General features: G+C 36.2%; 1 protein-coding gene across 4 annotated transcripts in view; it reads left to right on the top strand.

Annotated features, from left to right (window-relative positions):
• The window catches only part of LOC145690776 (glycerol kinase 5-like), a 156,066-nt gene that overhangs the window by 94,859 nt on the left and 40,636 nt on the right, over positions 1-20,571 (top strand). For all 4 annotated transcript variants that reach the window (XM_081766026.1, XM_081766027.1, XM_081766024.1 and 1 more), the window contains exons 5-6: positions 1,309-1,398; positions 4,298-4,612. In XM_081766026.1, the coding sequence (XP_081622152.1) occupies positions 1,309-1,398; positions 4,298-4,612 (405 nt within the window). The remainder of the gene's footprint in view (positions 1-1,308; positions 1,399-4,297; positions 4,613-20,571) is intronic.

The raw sequence follows: 20,571 nt of genomic DNA, 5'->3' as shown, positions 1-20,571 counted from the left end.
TCTCTCCGCTCTGGAACGCGAAATGTCAACTGTGGCAACTGTTGTAGTTACAATGCAATGTTTGCCTTGTTCAGAATTTCCATTGATATCTTATTGTATACACAATATGTCACAACTAGATTGTTGCATTTGTCATTGTAGTCAGTGCCTGTTCACGTCTCCTCGTGTCCGTAATTTCCACTCCTATTCGACTGCCTCTCGTGCGAACTCATTTACTATTCTCACCTACTAACACGTATACGCCGAAGTCAGAGTCAAGTAGCACTGCTATAACTGTTAACCGGTGTTCCTAGGTTTAGGTTAGGTTCCCAGGTACTCCGTCAACCTCTACTGTGTCGTTGCCATTCCTGCTCTTCGTCCAGCGCGGCGAACGTCGGGCGCTTGTGATCCCGCCCCCACTCGATGTACATTTTTTTTTTCGTGAAATATGTGTTACTTACTTTCGTCTTGTGTACTCATTTCCAAAAGGCCACATTCCTTCCAGTTCTCGGTGTCCGTTACGTCCTCCTAAAATTGCCCAAAATTCGCCTGTTTTCAAGATAAGTTCTTTGATTCCCGTTGTTGTAACAATTACCAGCTAATATTTTGTTTGCAATTGTTTGGTGGGCTGGGGTTTCATGTGCCACCGACGATTTCTTGCTATCCCAGCCTCGCACTCAAGTAATTTCCTTCTAAGCAAATGTCGCAGTCAAAGTGAATGAGTGCAGAGAAAACACCCCGTCTCAAGAGTTTTATCCAGCAACACCGCTCCATTCCGTGCCGCATTCTCCTCCACTTCTGGACTTGTATATAAGGCGTGCTACAGGACGTCACCCAAAAATATGACACATCTGTGCATCAAGTAGAACAAAAGAGGTAAGTAATTGCAAGGAACATACAAATAAAACCGGTGGGAGATCGAAACTTTTGCCTATTTCTGCGCGATGAAGCGATAAAAAATCAGCTACCTTAGAAGGCAAATACCACCTCAGTAACACTTATTCGGAGCTTATGTAGGCATTTGCAACACTAAACATGATTATACATATACAAACTGCCAAAAAATAAGAATAGAATAAAATAACGCATTGTTTTGAAAAAAATCAGAAATGAACGTTTTAGTGAAAGTTCAAGGCATTTTCGGCAACTCAGGTTCACATAAAAATCTCAAATTCTTTTGTGTGAACTTAGTGCCACCAATGGCACCTTCTCTGCATTATTCATTATCGATAGTCGAAAAAAAAAAAAAACATTTCCGGGCCACCCTACTGATATTGTGCTTCTGTTAAAATTGTTGACTCATGAATCATTATTTCCGTTTTGTTTCAGGCCTTTAGGTATACGTCCAAGTTCCTATACATGCTAAGTCATCAGAAGAGGTTTCTGGCAGCCAGTGTATTTAAGTTAATGAATGTTCAGGTAAGCTCATACTAATAATTAATTTTATATGAATAAGTATCGTATCTTTCCAAATGATAGGCTAAATATTTTGTCGTCACGTGCTGCTACTTTCTTTTGAGCCTAGATACTAGGATGAGGTATGAATATAGTATAGTTTTAGGTTAATTAAATATGAAAGATACGAATATTAACTAAGTTTTAAAATTAGATACTTAATTGTTACATTTATTTGTTTTTTATTCGTATGTGCAGCATTGTTCAAAACTCCTACCCATCCGTATATCTTTAAAAAAATCCTGTAATTTTATCTATACATTGTAATCATAAATCATCTTTGTCTAATTGAGATCTTATTCAAGTCAAGATATTAAAATTAATACTTGCAGTTGCGAAAATATAATCTTTTAGAGATAGGTGACTCAGCTTATGTGAATAAGACTATATTTTGCTAGGTTACTTTGCGTAACTGGTTTTTAATATATATATATATATATATATATATATATATATATATATATATATAGATATATTAACACAAGATTACAAAATAATGAAAATGATTTTTTTAGTTTTACGTCCCACGATTATGCCGGTTAGGCTAAAGGAGACGGTGATAATAATAGATGAATGAAATGGTGGAATGAAGAAAGTGGGAGGAAACGGGAGAACCCCGAGAAAATCCACGCACACGGTGTTTGTCCACCACAAAGTTCACTTGGCAGGAAGCAGGGTTTGAACCCGGGACCCCAAGCACCAGAGTTGAACGCTCTATCACTGAGTCACCGCAGCCTCACACAAGATTACAAATTACGGAAACTTACAGAGGTGAAATTATACGATGAAGATTCTACAAACCTGTGCAAATTATTAGACTAAAGTTTGGAAAAGGAAGAACCTTAAATACAATTTTAAATAAATCCTGTATTGTTGCGTTCTTTCACAACTTGTTAGTATTTTGTATGCATGCCTTTCGATTTTATTACCATTTCTATACGCTTTGACATACTTTTCATTAACTTTACACAATTACTTTTCACTTCCTCATCGCGATGCCATATTCTGATAAGTGCTGCGATGAGATCAATCTTGAAGGTTATCGTTTCTCTCTTCACTTTCTTCTTACAAATAGTCTACAAGTTTTCGATAGGGTTTAAGTCCTGCCCATGGCAGAATCTGAATACCATTTTCCCTCAGGAAATTAGTTACAGTCCTTGCTTTAGGGCATGGAGCCCCATCAAGCATGAAAACAAAGTTCCTATCCGAAAAACATTCCTTACAGTCCTTGCTTGAGAGCATGGAGCCCCATCAAGCATGAAAACAAAAGTTCCTATCCGAAAAACATTCCTTACAGTCCTTGCTTGAGAGCATGGAGCCCCATCAAGCATGAAAACAAAGTTCCTATCCGAAAAACATTCCTTACAGTCCTTGCTTGAGAGCATGGAGCCCCATCAAGCATGAAAACAAAGTTCCTATCCGAAAAACATTTCTTACAGTCCTTGCTTGAGAGCATGGAGCCCCATCAAGCATGAGAACAAAGTTCCTATCCGAAAAACATTCCTTACAGTCCTTGCTTGAGAGCATGGAGCCCCATCAAGCATGAAAACAAAGTTCCTATCTGAAAAACATTCCTTCTTTTGTGGGATAAGTCTGGTCTCTAGCACCTTTTAACATAGTTTTTGATTCATCATTTCTTTCACGAGATACAGTCTACTAGGACCACATACTGACGTACAGCTCCAGACCATGACTGACGTTGGGTGTTTGGGAAACACGGTTTGAGAAAATGTTTCATCTGACGTCCTGCGAACATATTGGCTACTTTCCTCACTTATGGAAAATATTGATTCATCAGAGAAACATACCTGGAAATAGTATAATGTATATCAGTATATTTATTTTAAATTTTATCATAATATCATACACCAAACATCATATTCATAGAACTGCTCCCGTAAACCCTTGTACAATAGAGTTAAAAATTATTTAAGTGTACCACAACACTCCAAAGATGCCCAAATTGACAAAATACTCAAGATAAATGTGTAATGCTTGGTACCTTACCTTGCTCCAGTCATCCTTGAATCTATTTTTCATTTCCTTTCCCCATGCCAACCTCTTCTTTGCCATTGCTGGGGTTAACTTCGCCTTCTGCAGAGCCTTCGCGCTGGCAAGCCCGCTGCACTAATCATCTTCTTACTGTGGATGGAGATATTTCACTTCAGTACGCCTTTAACTGATTTGACTAGTCCTTGATAGTAGCTCTTCTATTAGATTTGGCCATCTGTAGTAGTTTCCTCTGAACACGAGGGCTGATTTTCGGTTTATGCCCATATTTACCTAAGCTGTTTTGCGTGTATGACTCACCGAGCTTCAAGGTCCAACTTATTGGACAGAAATAGGCAGTTTTCTAGCTATTTCTTTCTGTGTGTAACGTTTTTCTTTCACAAGACACTCAGTTAATGCAATTTTACGTGAAGACAGGTCTTTGGTTTTGCCCATAATTGTCACTTTCACAAAACCTCCGAATACAGAACAAAAATTTTAATACTTTCTCCAAAGACCTTCAGCTAAAAATAGCACTTACGAAAGCAAAACTGCATGTCTTTTTCACCTAATACACATTAAAATATTATTTGGAATACTAAAAACATAATAACATGTAAAACACATTTATACGACGTATGTGTGCTAATATAGGTATACAATGATGCAGTTGTTTACCATTATTGCCAGTTTGTTACCACTGTTGCCAGTAAGGAATAAAAAGAATCATTATTTTCTATTGTATCCTTTAAATATGAATAAGTGTATTAACTTGTCTACTCATTGGTATATAATGGAACTGTCATTGTCACTGTAAGCCTTTTATTTGTTAGTTTGTTTGTTTCTTTGTTCTGACGAATATTTTCTGTTGCAGGTTACGCTGCGGTTAGTATGGGCGTTGAAAAATATTCCATTATTGCAGACGCGCGCAAAGCAAGGAAAAGCTATGTTTGGAACGATAGACACTTGGTTGGTGTACAAACTCACCGGAGGAAAAGTCCACGCGACAGATTATTCGAACGCTAGTGCTACTGGATTTTTCGATCCTTTTGTGTTGTCATGGGGATATTGGGTGCTCAACATGTTTGGCATTCCATCGTCGTTGTTACCAAAAGTTGTGGACACTTGCAGCAACTTTGGGAGCTGCCTGCCCGAAGTCTTCGGTAGTGCCATTCCCATATTTTGTGTTGTGAGTAGTCAGAAAATTAATGAATTTGCCCCTTATATGTATACATATATATATATTTTAAAGTGTTTTAAGTGAAGTAGGATTAAATTAGTATGTCTAATGCAAATTTCGTTATATATATTTATTTCGTTTTCACACCGGTAGAACTACAGTTTAACTTAGGCCCGAGTCGCATACATTTAAATTAAGCTTTAGTTCATACATCTACTTATACGTATATGAACTGAAGCTTAATTTAAGTACAGAGTGGACAAAAAGACCTCCGGTGTTTGGAGAGGGCGCTGTATGAGTTGTGGCAGGGTGTGGCGGCAGATGGGTGTCGATCAATAGCGATATACGTGCCATTTTTAGTAGTCGGAATGGCGTGGCGCGGTGAGGATCGTGCGTTTGTTGTGGAGGAGTATATTCGTAATGGTGGTTCTGTGATTACTACTCAGCTGGCATTTGGCATTCAGTTCGGATTTGGCCACGATTCTGTTCCGGATAGAAAAGCTGTTCAAGTTTGATTATCAAACTTTAGAGAAAAAAAAAATCGCCTAGCCGACCCACTTAAGTGCTGAACGCTTTTTAGAGTGCTGGATCGACGCTCTCACACGTGCCACATTTTCCGGCGTTGTTACAGTCCGTGATCGGCCAGACGATTTTTTCTCGGTGCAGAACCTGTTGCTCTAAAGTTTGATACCCAAACTTGAATACTTTTTTCTATCTGAAACAGAATCATGTCGGTCAAGTGCGAACCGAATGCGAAATGTCCGCTGAGTAGCGATCACAGAACTAACATTACGAATATATTCCTCCACAATAAATGCATGATGCTCACCGCGCAACGCCATTGGCAACTACTGGAAATGGCACGTACACTGCTATCGATCGATACCCCCTGCGCCTCCATATCCCCACCACAACTAACACAGCGCCCTCTCCAAATGCAGGAGGTCTTTTTGCCGTACCCTGTATATTTAAATCACATCCACGTATATATGTACGCACATGTTTCACATTATACTCCAGTGTTTGGTACTTTACCATTGAATATTTCTTTACCATCTTTAGGAGGGTTATCCCTAAAGTAAAGGCTTTCAATTATATATATATATATATATATATATATATATATATATATATATATATATCGATTTTCGATTGCTCTTGAATAATTGTCCCTATATTTGCAGTCAATTACCTTTTTTCTTGTGAAAAAAACTATTATTAAAATTAATATTTGTGTGGGATTCCACAATATGTCTTAAATATTTTGATCTATGTGATTGTCCCTGAACTTACTATTTGGTTGTTGTAAATACTTAATTTCGCTGGCAGATTTAACACTCCGCAAACTTTGTAAATTTTAGAAATTACGTGGTTGAACACTTATTTTGCCTTGTGTAGTTTTTCAATGAGGTTTCTTGAAACAAGCTAAAATTCTTCTTTTTGTTGGTATCAGGTATGGAGTTTCGAAATAATTTTCAAACTATCATTGCAATCCAAAGTGAGCGTAGTGTGCCCAGATTCAACTTTTAAAGCAATATGAACAAGCTTCTGAAAACACCTGTTGAGATCCTGTTTAGGTTCTTTGATAAGATTGCTATTATTCTTAACTGTGAAGTTGTATAAACTGGTAATAAGAATGGTGCTGTAGATGTACCCAGACAGTAAAGAAATATTTAATTAAAGTAACAAGCGCAAAGGCACGACGTAAATTACTTTTCTTCAGTTCATAGCAGAACATGCCGCGATCTGCGATGTGATCGCAGAAAATTTGCAGCACCTGTGCAGAAAAATTGTCAGAGGAAGAAAATATAGCCAGCAGAAAAATGTAAAAACATGCCTGCTATGTGTAGATGTCTTAAATGCACAGACGACTCGCATAAATATAGTTTGAACTGTTTTTTACGTCGCGTAAAGCGTATTTTTTAACAGTCGCAAGTATTTCTTTTGCAAAAATTTTTTGGCAGAATTCCTGTAGAAAATTTTTGACTTAGAAAAGTTCATCGCAGAAAGACAAAGAAAGTTCTGCCAGCGGGGTTCATACAGTTTGTGGTTTTTGTATTAATATGTAGACACCTTAATATTACAGATTCTTGTCTTAACAACACTACTGCATTCTTTAACAATTCAACCGCTGCAGTACGCCCATCCAGATTGGTTAAAATACTACAAGCTTTATTCAAAGGGACTACTTTGCTATGTACATTGCACTATGTAATTCTAATTTGTCATTTTTATTCCTTGTGTTGCTCATTGGTTAACTTCAATCTATATTACAAAATTGAAAGTGAACTATGTTTGTGACTCCTAACCTTTTTAACTACACGACCAATCTCGATCAAATTTTCAACATAGATGAGGTTCGGACCTGGCACGAATTTTATCATATCACTGACGGTGCAACTTAGGTTGGGGGAGAGGGGGAGATATTTAAAAATGATCGAAAATTACCGATATTAGTGTCGAATCTATAGTTTTCGGGGTCACTGAGTTGAACAGTGACACTTCCGATCCCGTTTACATCCAAATTCAGCCACGCAGCATGGGAAGGAAGAGGAGGAAGAAATAAAAATGATCGGAAAGTCCGACATCAAGAGAGCGCTTTAGTAATAGTAAAAGTGACTGACTAACGGAACATATTACTATATTTTCTTAATTTAACCCAACGAAGCGGGTAATTGATGTTAGTAAATAAATAAATGATATAAAAATTATTGCTCTATCGTTTATTCAAATAATTAACATCAAGATTTAATTACAGTGTTTTATTTTTAAAAAGTTCAGGTTTCGACCGTCTGTACTGTTATCTACTTAGAGAACTAAATTGACGCATGATTACAAGTATCAAGTTAAGCTTTGGTGTACGTTAATGTATTTATTATTATTATTATTATTATTTTTTTTTTTTTAATTGTGACTGATTGAGGAAAGAAAGAAAAAACAGCAACTCGGGTTTTAAGAGTGATTACCGCTGATCGAAAAGTTTCTATTTTATCTGGTAGGACACGATCTGTTGTATGTTGCGCTTTCAAAGCCATATGAAGAAGAACCTGAAGATACTATTCACAGAAGATTCGAGAAAAAAAAATAAAAAAATAAGAATGTAGTTTATAAAGAAACTTTTCGAAATTTATTTTTGCATACATTTTTATTTAGTTCGTAAGATTTTAGTTTTAAGTTATCGATTTTTACATTTTTTGCGTCGCGACGCGTAGTGCCGAACCGCGGCTACTGTGAATTAATAAATTAATTATGGCATCATCTGATAGGCACATAAAATACAGGCTGATCAAAACTCACGGTACACAGGGATTTGTAGAATATGTTCAAGTGTATACTGTCAACATCAATGCATGTGTGTAAGCGACTCACAGTGGGCGTGTTTCGGTCTAAAGAATGGTCAAAATTATTTATTTATGTATTTGCACTAAAAAATAGGAAGATATGCAGAAGTTTTATTAAATGCCTATAGGGACATAGGTTTAGAAATAAATGTACAGAAAACTAAATACATGGAAACTCGCAGTTATCGTGAGTTTGCAAATTATGAATACGTTAAATATCAAATAATACAAAGTCGATATTTTCAAATATCTAGAATCAACATTAACAAACCAAAATTATATCCACGAAAAAATAAAATGTCGACTGAAAGCAGAGAATTCGTGTTGAATCCAGACTCTTTTTGTTTTCGCTAATTCCGTCGATGAATTTGAAGCTTGAAATATATAGAACTATAATTATGTCTGTTGTAATGTATGGTTGCGAAACGTGGTCGCTTAATTTGAGGAAAGAACGCATACCGAAAGTATTTGAGAGTAAAATACTGAGGCGAATATTCGGATCCAAGAAGATGGAAATGGGGAATTTTCGGAAACTTTATAACGAGAAACTGCATAATTTATATCGTTTTCCTAACATTATTAAAATCGTTAAGTCTAGGAAGCTCAGGTGGGTAGGTCATGTAGCCAGAATTCAAGAAAGTAGAAACCTTTTTTAAATTTCAACTGAAAATCTAATCAAACATCACCATTAAGAAGGGCTAGGCGCAGATGTGAGAATAATATTAAGATGAATCTCGCAGAAATAGGAGTACAAAGTAGAAATTGATGCAGTATTGAACATCCGGTTTCCGTAGTCCACTCAGTTAGTTAGTTATTTACACTGGCAATGTTTTATAATAGTTTACTATACGTGTTTTAAATATTTTGATTGTTATAACTTGGCATTTGAGTGTTAGTATAGGATAATAAATTGTTCAATTGTTCAGACAATATATAGGCTTGCCCAGGAATTCTTACAATCATTTTACGTACAGGTAATTATGATTTCTTGAAATACCTTGCCGTTCCTGGGTTTCGGCTCTCCCTCCGGAGCCTTGATCACGGATATTAAAAACACAAGAAAGAATAATAAAAACATCAAGAAAGTAAAAGGAACGGACTCACCAGAACCGAGCAGTGCGAAAAAGTAATCTTGCATAAGCTGCCGTTCACTCATCAGATGGTGGAGTAACGCAGTGTAACATGGCGGACTCAGTTCGTATATTCTTTTGTTTTGTGGTAAAAGGTAGCAAGTCATATTGGGGTCTTTATTGGTACGCTAATGTTGTTTGTATTTCTGAATTACTTTTTCCCTTCCCTACTCACCCACTCCTTTTCTAAGTCCAACTTTGGATTCTTTAAGCAAATAAATAAATTTTCGTACAAAAGTTTCTGTTTCATTTCTGGTTCCAAATAAAATTCTTGAATTATCATTGTATTGTGTTTCTTTCAAATATTTCGACAGTCCCAAAAGCGAGTATTCTGCTTTGGCGTTTCTAATATGTTCTTTAAACCGTGTTCTGAGGTTTCGTTTTGTCATACCTGTATAGTCGTCCTGGCAAACTGTATTTTGACGCATAAACCTCTGATTTTTCGTTTGGGTCGATGTAGTACCTCGAATTAAATTGAGTGATTTATTTCAAAATTTTTAGGGGTTTTCACGAAGTATGAAACCCATATTGTATAAAGATCTTATTTAATGTAGTTGTCAATCTGGAGTATATCGGTCATAGCCCAGTGCCGTGCCGTGGAAAATCAGCGTGAAAATTGCGTGAAAAACAATTTTGAAATAAAACAGCAAATCATTAATTTAGTGAACGCTAACCTTATTAAAATGGCTTGCTAATACATCTGAAATAAGTGAAATACTCGAGCTGGAACATTTTTTCCTTCCAAGAGAATATTTTGCACCAAATAGCACGTTTAGCCATGAGTAATCCTTTATCTCCTTTCTTAGCGAACTTGATCCTCTATATCTTTGAAAGTAAGATTGTTAAGGAACAGATACTAGGTGCAGTGTGGTATTAGAGATATGTTGACGATGTTCTTTTTCTCTACAATAAAAGTTTAGAATTAGATTGTTTATTAAGCAAATTAAACCGGATCTACAGTAATTTAAAATTCATCGTATAACATGAGAAAAGTAGCAAACTTACGTACATAAACATCAATAGACAGCAATACGTTCGTTACCAGCATCCATCATAAGGTTTGGGTACAAAATCTCGCTGCCGGAACCTCGCGGACCAAAACCCCGCCTGGCCAAAACTTCGCCGCCCAGCCGGGCCGAAACCTCGCAGACCAAAATTTCGCCGGGCCAAAACCTCGCGACCCAAAATCTCGCCTGGACAAAACCTCGCCGGAGATCCTGATCTCGGAACACAGAATCTCGCCTGGTCTAAGCTACGCGGGACGTAATCTCGCCTGGGAAGAAATGTCGTCAGTGTAAAACGTCGTCACGACGATTTCTTCGATGTAGAATGATCTATATATTGCTATATGTATATATTTTTAATAACACATAATTGTATTAAAATAATGAGAAGAAAATATTCTAACGCGTGCTTTGAAAATCTATCCTATATAAAAATGAAAATGACTATGTGACATCATACCTCTTGAGCCACCCGACCGATCTCGATGAAAGTTTCAACATAGATGAGGTTCGGGCCTGGGATGTCTTTTGTAATTTCACTAACTAACTAACTAACTAACTCTATGGCCTATGGAACCCGGAGGTTCAGTGCCGCGTTCGCAAAAGCTCTCCACTGACTTCTATCCTTAGCTAATTGGATCCAGTTTCTACTTTGTATTCCTATCTCTGCGAGATCCATCTTAATATTATCCTCCCATCTGCGCCTAGGTCTTCCTAATGGTCGTTTTCCTATGGGTCTACCAGTCAAGGCTTTGAAAGCGTTTCTACTTTCTTCCATTCTAGCTACATGACCTGCCCACCTAAGCCTCCTAGACTTGACGACCCTAACAATGTTGGGTAAACCGTATAAACTATGTAGTTCCTCGTTATGAAGCTTCCGCCATTCCCCATTCTCGTTCCTCTTGGGTCCGAATATTCTTCTCAGGATCCTGTTCTCAAATACTTTCAGTCTATGTTCTTCCCTCAGAGTAAGCGACCATGTTTCGCAACCATACAGAACAACAGGCATGATTATCGTTTTATATATTTTAAGCTTCAAATTCCTCGACAGAATTCGCGACGACAAGAGATTTTGAACCGAATAGTAACACGAATTCCCTGCTTTTAGTCGACATTTAATTTCTTCGTGAATATGATTTTCGTCTGTTAATATTGATCCTAAATATTTGAAAGTATCCACTTTATCAAAAGTATTATTTAATATTTTAACGCCTCCACAATTTGCCGTATTACGGTCCCGACGCACCCATGTCCCTGCAAGCGTTTAATAATATCTCTGCATTTAATTCTACTGTTCTCCTATCATCCCCTATTAAATTTACATCATCAGCATATGCCATAACCTGGTGAATGCCGTTCAACTCTAGGCCCTGGTTGCTATCTTTGATTTTCCTTATGGCGTATTCCAGCACAAAGTTAAATAATAATGGCGACAACGCATCTCCTTGTTTCAGGCCATTTTCGACGTGGAAGCTCGTGGACAAAAATTTTCCTACCCGGACTTTACTTTGGGATTCACTTAAACATATCTTAATTAATCTAATTAGCTTTCTCGGTATTCCAAGCTTTGTAAGAACGTTGTATAATGTTTCTCTCCTAACCGAGTCGTAAGCCTTTCTAAAATCAATAAATAGTTGATGTACCGGGGTATTGTATTCCCACTTCTTTTCGAGTATTTGGCGAATGGTAAATATTTGGTCGATAGTTGATCGATTTCGTCTAAATCCGCACTGATAATCTCCAATAATTTCATCTGCGTATGGGGTCAATCTTGCTAACAGAATATTTGAAAGGATTTTATAGGATGTTGACAGAAGAGAAATGTCTCGATAATTATTACAGTCAGTTTTGTCGCCTTTCTTGTGAATTGGAACAATGATTGACTCTTTCCACTCTTGTGGCAATTCTTCCTTGTTCCAGATAAGGAGAATGAGTTTGTGTATCTTGTTCCACAATTTTTCGCCTCCAGCTAAAATTAACTCAGCCGGAATTTCATCTACACCCGGAGATTTGTGTTTCTTTAATTTCTTTATAGCGGCTTCCACTTCTATTCGATTGGGTTCTGGAATATACGGTTCTGCGGTGTGTATCTCCTTTTCTCCACGCACATTAGTTTTTGGCTGCGTGTTCAGCAAATCGTCAAAGAAATCTTTCCATCTATTTAAGAGGCTATCCGTATCAGTGAGAACTGTTCCGTCAGATTTCTTTAATATATAAGCACGAGGTTGATAGCCTTTCTTAAATTCGCTGATCCCCTTATACATGTCCCGAATATTTTTATTTTTACTATTATCTTCAAGTTCCTTAATTTTAGCTTTCAAAAAATCCCGTTTCTTTGTTCTAAAAGTTTTGGAAGTTTCCCGCCTGATATCTGCGAAATTTTGTGTAGTTATTTCATTCGGATTTTGTAGCCACCGTAATTTTGCCTGTTTTCTCTTCTCTACTAGTTTAATGCATTCTTGGTCGAACCATGGTTTGTTCCTACGTATTTCCGCGTGTCCCAGTTTTTCTATTGCTGAACTTTTAATGCTATCTCTAATTTCAATCCAAGTATCCTCAACACTAGTGCACTCCGAGTCTTCTAAAACCGAGAATCTATTCGAAACTTCAATCTGGTATTCAGTGGCGGCGTAAGGGCGGGGCGAGCGGTGCACTCGCCCCGGGCCCCGCTTTCTGGGGGCCCCGACGATAGGTAAAAAATAATTAATAAGGAACTTTGTTAGCCGTACAAGGGTTGTCAAGATTCATAATCCACGCCTTCCCTAAAAGGAAACGCAATTAATTGTCAATCAATATTACACCAAAGGACGGATGAAGCAACAGAAATATCTGTTTAATAAAGCTAATCAGTGCCGGATTTCCGTATAAGCTATACAAACTATAAGCTTCGGGCCTCACTCTCTTGGAGACCCGAAAGAAATTTAAAGAAAAAAACTGAACGTAGATTAAAAATAAATAAAATAGAAGTTTCAGTATCTTGGAGGCTCCCAAAGAAATGTAAAGGAAAAAGCTCTGAATATTGGTGAAAATCAAAGAAAAAAGTGGTGAATAATAAATGTAGGTGAAAAATAAATATAATAAAAGTTTTAATCTCTTGGGGCCCCAAAGAAATTTAAAGGAAAAATGTATGTGGATTAAAATATAAATAAAATAAAAGTTTCACTTTGTTCAATAACCTCAGAGAAAAATAAACGAAAAAGCTGTGTAGATTAAAATATAATTTAAAAAACGTCAAAGTATATTGTGTTGTTTACATTCTAAGGTCTTATGATGCAAGTAATAGGGCCCCATCTACTAGCCTGCTTCCTAAAACATCACTATTTATTTATTTATTTATTTATTTATTCACATATCAGTTCAGGAGGATAGAAAGAAGGGACGAACGTAATGCTTTAATAGGGTACTAGCATTCTGTTGCTAACTGAAAGCTCTTTGGTGCAGACACTATAGTCGCAGATTCAGTTGTTTTTCTTCTGTCTTTTTCTTTTGTCCTTTAGAAGTCGAATTTTCAGCGAACGAAACCCTTTTGCTTAGCTGGTTTCCCCATTTTTTTAAATTTATTTTTTTTATTTTTATTTTTTATTTTTATTTTATTTTATTCTTTTTATTTTTATTTATTTATTTATTTATTTATTTTTTTGTTTTTGCGTATGAATTTACATTTCAGCCCACAATTTAGAATGAAGAAAATGTTCAATAAGGAAACAAGTGTTCAAATATTCAAAATACTTCAGCATTATATTTAATTCAACTCCTGATTGTTCTCATGTGAAACAGTTGTCACAAATCATTCGATTTGTTGACATACAACGTGATTCTGTTCAAGTTCGGGAAGGTATTTCTGCTGAAATACTAAAGAAACTTCAACGTGATAGGCTTGATATTAAGATTGCAAAGGCCTATCTTGTGATAAAATCAGCCTACAATGACTGGGCAATATTCTGGAGTTCAAACTTTGATACGGGATATAAGTCTTTGGGCCATTTTCGTTCCTTGTAACAATAATTCATTGAACCTTATGGCTTACATGCTGCACGTTAACGTTCTGGCAAACACTTTGGAGCAATGGAACGTTTTTGGTATTCTTCTTAAATCTACTCACCGATGGAATGTGCTGCAAAATCACGTAAAGATTGGTCTGAAACGTAAAACTGACAGTAGATGGAGTTCAAAAGCAGAAGCTTTAAAGGCACTTTCTAGTCAATTGGATGAAGTACTTGATCTGTTGGAAGATCTGCGTGACATTTTGACTGAAACACTTGATACTAGAGGAGGTGGTGGTCTTCTTCTTGCAAGCATCCAGTCATTTAACTTCATTCATCGCTTTACTATATTTCTGGTCTGCAGATTCCTTATATATTGATCGGATCCAAAAATTCCTTTAATTTCAGGATCTGAATTTCAACCAAAGTCTCATTCAGTTATGGAGCCTGGTTGACACCATTGATACCTGGAGACTTGAGCTGGGTAAGGAAATCATATCTGCAGCTGAAGGAAGTTGCAGGGCATGGAACATAACTGTGGATACACACAGGAGAAAGAAATGCATGCCTGGAGAGACAACGAATGAACCCCTGACTGCACAGGCCAAAGTGAAGCGCTCTATCAATGAAATTCTAGACGAGATGAAACAACAAGTGTATGATCATTTTACTCAGATGCATGACCTGAACGACAGATTTGGATTCCTGTGTTTTATGGCCAACTTTGTGCAGCAGCTGGATGATGAGAGCGAGGACAGGCAAAAAGCATGTTCCTCTGATTTGGCTTTGTTCTACCCGAATGACCTGGATGGCTTAGAATTATTTCAGGATTGTAAGGATATAATCCGTTCACTAAGGTGTGCTCAGAAAGCTAAAGAACAGCTTGACTTTTCCCCGCAAGGCATCCTGAAATATGTACCTTCAATGGAGCTTGAAATTTACTAAAGTTTGCCAACCGCTCTTCAGATTTTGATAACACTGCACGTATCTGTCGCATCGTGTGAAAGGTCTTTCAGCAAAATGAAATTGATAAAAATCATACTTGCGTTCTACAATGAATCAAGAAAGATTCACGAATCTGGACATTCTTCCTATCGAAAATGAACTAGCATCCACTCTGGATTTTGATAATATAGGTGAGACTTTCGCTGCTACCAAAGCAAGGAAGGTATCATTCTGAATGTTGGTGAAACACAGGCTAATATGGTAGTGGAACTACTGTCGAAAGTAGTTTCATGTTTCAAGTAAAGGCAATAAAAATACAAAAGTACCAAAAGAGTAATAAAAAGCCGTTAAGATCTGTCAATTGACTGGTGATAGCTGGTAATGAAAACTAGGATGGTATAGCCCGTAGTAGAATTCTGTGCTTACATATTTAATCTATAATATATCCCCAATTATTCAATACATTCAGGATATTTTGTTATAATATATTCTAATACTATGTTAGTAAGAGGTAATGGAAATAGTTATAAGTGATAGAATATGAACATGACTGAACTATTAAATACAATAGAATATGAACATGACTGAACTATTAAATACAAAATAATATAAACATAAAACAAGTTTGAAATCTGGAAACAATAATAAAATAGACAAGCAGGAGATAAATATTCTAGTGCTTAACTATTCATTGATACTTCGGCAAAAGTAGTGGGACTAAATAGATCGTACATTATCACTGGAGAAAACCCTAGTGAAAGATAAATGAAGAAGACACGCAGGAGCGAAATCTATTCTAGCAATTATTTACCTGAAATAATTCGGTAAAAAGAAAAGTATTTAAGTATTATGTGTGATCACTGTGGAGAGGAACCTAATGTTAAAGTGAATGGGGCTAATTGTAGAAGAAAAATCTAATCAAATAAAACCCATCTAGCATAAATTCAGACAGAGAGAAACTATGAATAAACTGACTCATATGAGAAATTTCACAAGAGAAACACGAAAGGCGAGAACTGAACAAAGAATTCTAGAAAACATAGTACTTACATTTAGAAATCGCATCGGTTAAATTATTATTTGCAATTTTTGCAATATCAGCTCATTGTTACATTTTGTAGGTAAATTTGTCCCTAAATGTATTATTAGGAGCATTAGTTCTACTATTCCATCTAATTACAGTACGCATTGATACTAGGATAGTATAGGTGTAGGATAAATTCTGGATTCTTGATTGTTAAGTTTTGTTTGTTTTTACGATTATGTTATTTCTTTCGTGGGTTGTAGTTTCCGTTACACTTGTATCCCTAATCCTTTTTCTACCGTGTCCTTTGTTTAGAAATGAATAAAAAAGAAAACAATATGCAATGATAGTCCTGGTCCAGTTTTATTTTTAGTTACCAGCCTGAAGGCGGTTCTAAGTATTAAAAAAAACAGGGATTCTGAATGTCACCCCATTTGTTTAATATATCAAATTAAAATGATCTAAACACACACACCAACGGGAAGGAGGGAGGAGTAAACAGAAAAAAATGATTATGTAAATGAATGTCAAAAATAGAAGTATATAAATCACCATTGTTCGAAAAGGGCCTCCCCGGTCTACTTCACTGGCCCCGGGCCCCACTTTGACTTATGCCGCCACTGCTGGTATTCCTCTCTTACCTGGCTCTCTTCTAATTTCTTTAAATTAAATCTCTCCGTTTTCGGACATTGAGTATTACCTTTATTCAACGATAATCTCTCCCGTATTATCGCTGCTACCAGGTAGTGATCAGTGTCAAAATCAGCCCCTCTAAACGACCGGACGTCAATTATGCTAGATTGTCTTCTTCTATCTACTAAAACGTGATCAATTTGATTATGTGTTTTTCCGTCTGGTGATGTCCAAGTGTATTTATGAACGTCGCGATGTGGGAATTTTGTACTCTTCACGATTAGATTTTTGGATGTTGCAAAGTTCACGAGTCTAACACCGTTGTCATTACTTTCCTTATGCAAACTTTCGTTTCCTATGATCGGTTTGAAAATATCCTCTCGTCCTACCTTCGCATTGAAATCCCCTAATAGAATCTTCATATGGTATCGCGGGAGTTGGTCAAATATCCGTTCCACTTCTTCGTAAAAACTATCTTTTATATCGTCACCCTTATCTTCAGTTGGAGCATGTACATTTAAAACAATAATATCACACCACCGTCCCTTAAGAGTAATAAAAGAAAGTCTGTCAGTAACAAATTCAACCCGTTTAATTGCTGGTAATATTCGTTTGTGAACGAAAAACCCTGTTCCTAACTGGTGATTTTTATTTCCTTCCCCGTAAAAGAACGTAAAATTTCCGGAATTCTCAGATCCATTTCCTTCCCACCTAACTTCCTGAACTCCTACTAAGTCCATCCTGTATTTCTCTAACTCACTCGTTACAGATTTTAACGCGCCTGCCCTATAAAGACTTCTAATATTCCATGTTCCAAATCTCATGTCCATTTTCTTTTGCTGATGTCGTGCCAAGTTAATTTCACTTTGACCACATAATGAAGTGGAGGGGGAGATATATATATATAAAATAAATGAAGCGTAATAACTCTTGAACCACGAGACCAATTTCGATCTATTTTGCTACACAGATCAGGTTAGAGCCTGGGATGGTTTTTATCATTTCACTTTGACGAGAAGGGGGAGGGTAAGGGAAGACATATAGAAATACATAAAAATGAAAGTGGCTGCGTTTGTGACTTAATAACTCTTGAACCACCCAATCGGTCTCGATCAAATTTTCAACATAAGTGGGGTTTGAGCCTGTGATGGTTTCTATTTCACTTTGACGGTGACCTTAGGAAATTCTAACAAAATCGAATAATATTTATAAAAGTATGAAATAATATCTGAGTTTTTACGTCCCTCGATTATGTCTTATAGGTTAAAGGAGACGTAGATGATCAGGATGAAGGAAATGATGGAATGAAGAAAGTGAGAGGAAACGGGAATACCCCGAGAAAGGCCACGCACACTATTTTGTATATTATTATTATTATTATTATTATTATTATTATTATTATTATTATTATTATTATTATTATTATTATTATTATTATTATTATTATTATTATTTGTAATATGAATTGCATATTCAGAAACTCATTGGGTAAATTTTAAGGAAAGGTTTCATTCCGCAAGGTTTTAGCCAAGCGAGATTTTGGCCTGCAAGGTTTTTGGGCGGCGAGGTTTTATCCCGGCGAGATTTTGGGCGGCGATGTTTCGGCCGCAAGATTTTGTCCGTATCCCCCATCATAAGTCCACTGCAAACACACAACAAATATGTTACAGATCTACAAATTCACCATTTGGAAGAACTCTATTTTCTGTGTGCTGTACAACTTACGTATCTTGTTGGCATCCGAGTTATAGGATATTGATTACTTGTTGAAGTTAGGTAGTATGAATGGGTATTTAAAACCCATTTTATTAAGTTGGTATAATCAGGTTAAAAGTATTATATGTTTCGAGAGTCCAAAAACCGCAACAACTGACATTGTTTGTTCCACTGTCCATATTCCTTAAATTGACAACTGCACTAAATAAGATCTTTACACAATATGAGTTTTGTACCACATTGAAGCCTCCAAAACTTTAGAACAAATCATTACTCAATTCAAGAATTACTACACCGACCCCAGCAAAAAATCAGATATTTATGCAATAAAGTGGAGTTGCCGGGAGGTTTATACAGGTATGGCAAAAAAATAATTAAATAAATAAAACTTAAAATGGGAGTAAAATAAAGAACTTAGAAATGTCTAAAGAGAATACCCGCTTTTGGAACTGTCGAAACAGAACAGAACATTGATTGCTCAGGAATTCTATTTTGGACCAAAAATGAAACTTGTGTTTGAAAATTTGTTCATTTGCTTAAGAAATCCGAAGTTGAATTTAGATAAGGGTGACTGAGTAGAAAATGAAAGGCGGTAATTGAGAAATACAAACAACATTGGCATAAAAATAGAAAACAGCAATATGAACTGCCAACCTTCCACCACAGAACAAAGAATACACAAATTGATTCTGTTTTCTATTTTTATGCCAATGTTGTTTGAGAATACACAAATTGAATACATGTTCTCCAATGAAAACAGTCAGAAACAAATTATTCTAGAATGTACGATTTATTACTTACAGTTGTATAGCAATCATCATCTGAATTTAGAAGTTACTCCTATTGAGGCGCCCAAATTGCTTTTTCTAGCTCTTGCGGGTAGCTCATGTCCGTCAGCAAAACGAATTTTAAGACTTCTTTTCTCTTTTTAATAAAGACTGTTGGCGCTGACGTGAAATCAGCGGATCTGACCTAAGCAACAACCTGTTTAATAGATCTATTTTACAAGAAATTCGTGAGAACTTTGTCGCACGGTACTTTTGAAAGTATTTGTTATAAGCTACAACCGCTTCCTCAGAAAGTTGACAATTGGTAATAATGCATGTTTACTAATTGCTGCACCATGATCCAAAATTTTATGTACAATAGGTGTCATTGCTGTCAATCATAAAATTTAATATAGTCCTTTAGTTTCTTCGCAGAAGGTGGAAAGTTCTATATCTATTCTATGTCTACTTGATATCACCTCTAATAGAATTTTAAATCGATTTATAAGATCGATATCAACTCATTCTTGCAGCTACCTCAGGATCGGAGCAAAACTGATGAGATTTATTGCCGTTATTTGTGTCCTCTAAAGCCAGTTTTTTGTATATCAACTAATAGCGACATTTCCTTCTTATTGTTAAACTTTTGTTGAATACGCTTTTCTTGTCTCTTTTTACAACTGCTCCTCAGAATTAGATCTGGTTTTACACTTCTATGTTGGAAGTTTATAGAACAAGTTTGATGTTCACTCAGAAAGGCTCATCTTTGTATGAAAATAGAAAAATAGATAGATAATCTAATTTTGAAAGTATCTTGGTTTTCTTGTCTTTCTGTCTAAGATTGTGAACAAAGTGTCTGTACGCGCATTACGCACTTTTAGCACTCACCATAATTAGCAGGAGATTTTAACTGTTCTTTAATTACAACAGATGCATCGCTTTCCCCGGCAGCACTTAAACTCATTTGTGCAGCATGTGCCACAATTGTCTCAGGTGTCTGTTCATGTGGATCTTTTGTTTTTCGTCTTTTACTTCTTTCACTGCACTCTTCAAATTCCTTAGGTAATAGACCCGCTTTATTTTTTGGCCACATCGTAAATATTACATAACCAGCTAGCCTATTTTTGTTCTCCTTGAGAAATCGTTCTTCTTTACAAGATTTCGTAGTTTGAACTCGATTTTAAATATATATTTCAATTCACGGTTAGGTCATTTAATTTCCCCACTGGACAATGGGTGATTTTCGAAAGACAATTTTTCGTATGATTTAGCTTCTTCTCAAGAGAACTTTCAAGACATTTCTCAACAGATAATCATAAAGTTCTCTTCTGCAAGTTTTCATAACTTTTTTTTTCGACTTCTGTAAAGAAAATAAATTCCACAGTAATATTCCTGTATTTACTTTTTTTTAATAGGGCCATCAGA

Source organism: Thermobia domestica, chromosome 7 (assembly GCF_964235325.1).
Source record: "Thermobia domestica chromosome 7, izTheDome1.hap1.1, whole genome shotgun sequence".
NCBI classification, from domain to species: Eukaryota; Metazoa; Arthropoda; class Insecta; order Zygentoma; family Lepismatidae; genus Thermobia; species Thermobia domestica.
The sequence above is the reverse complement of the archived record's forward strand: the minus strand, read 5'-3'. Positions and strand labels throughout refer to the sequence as shown.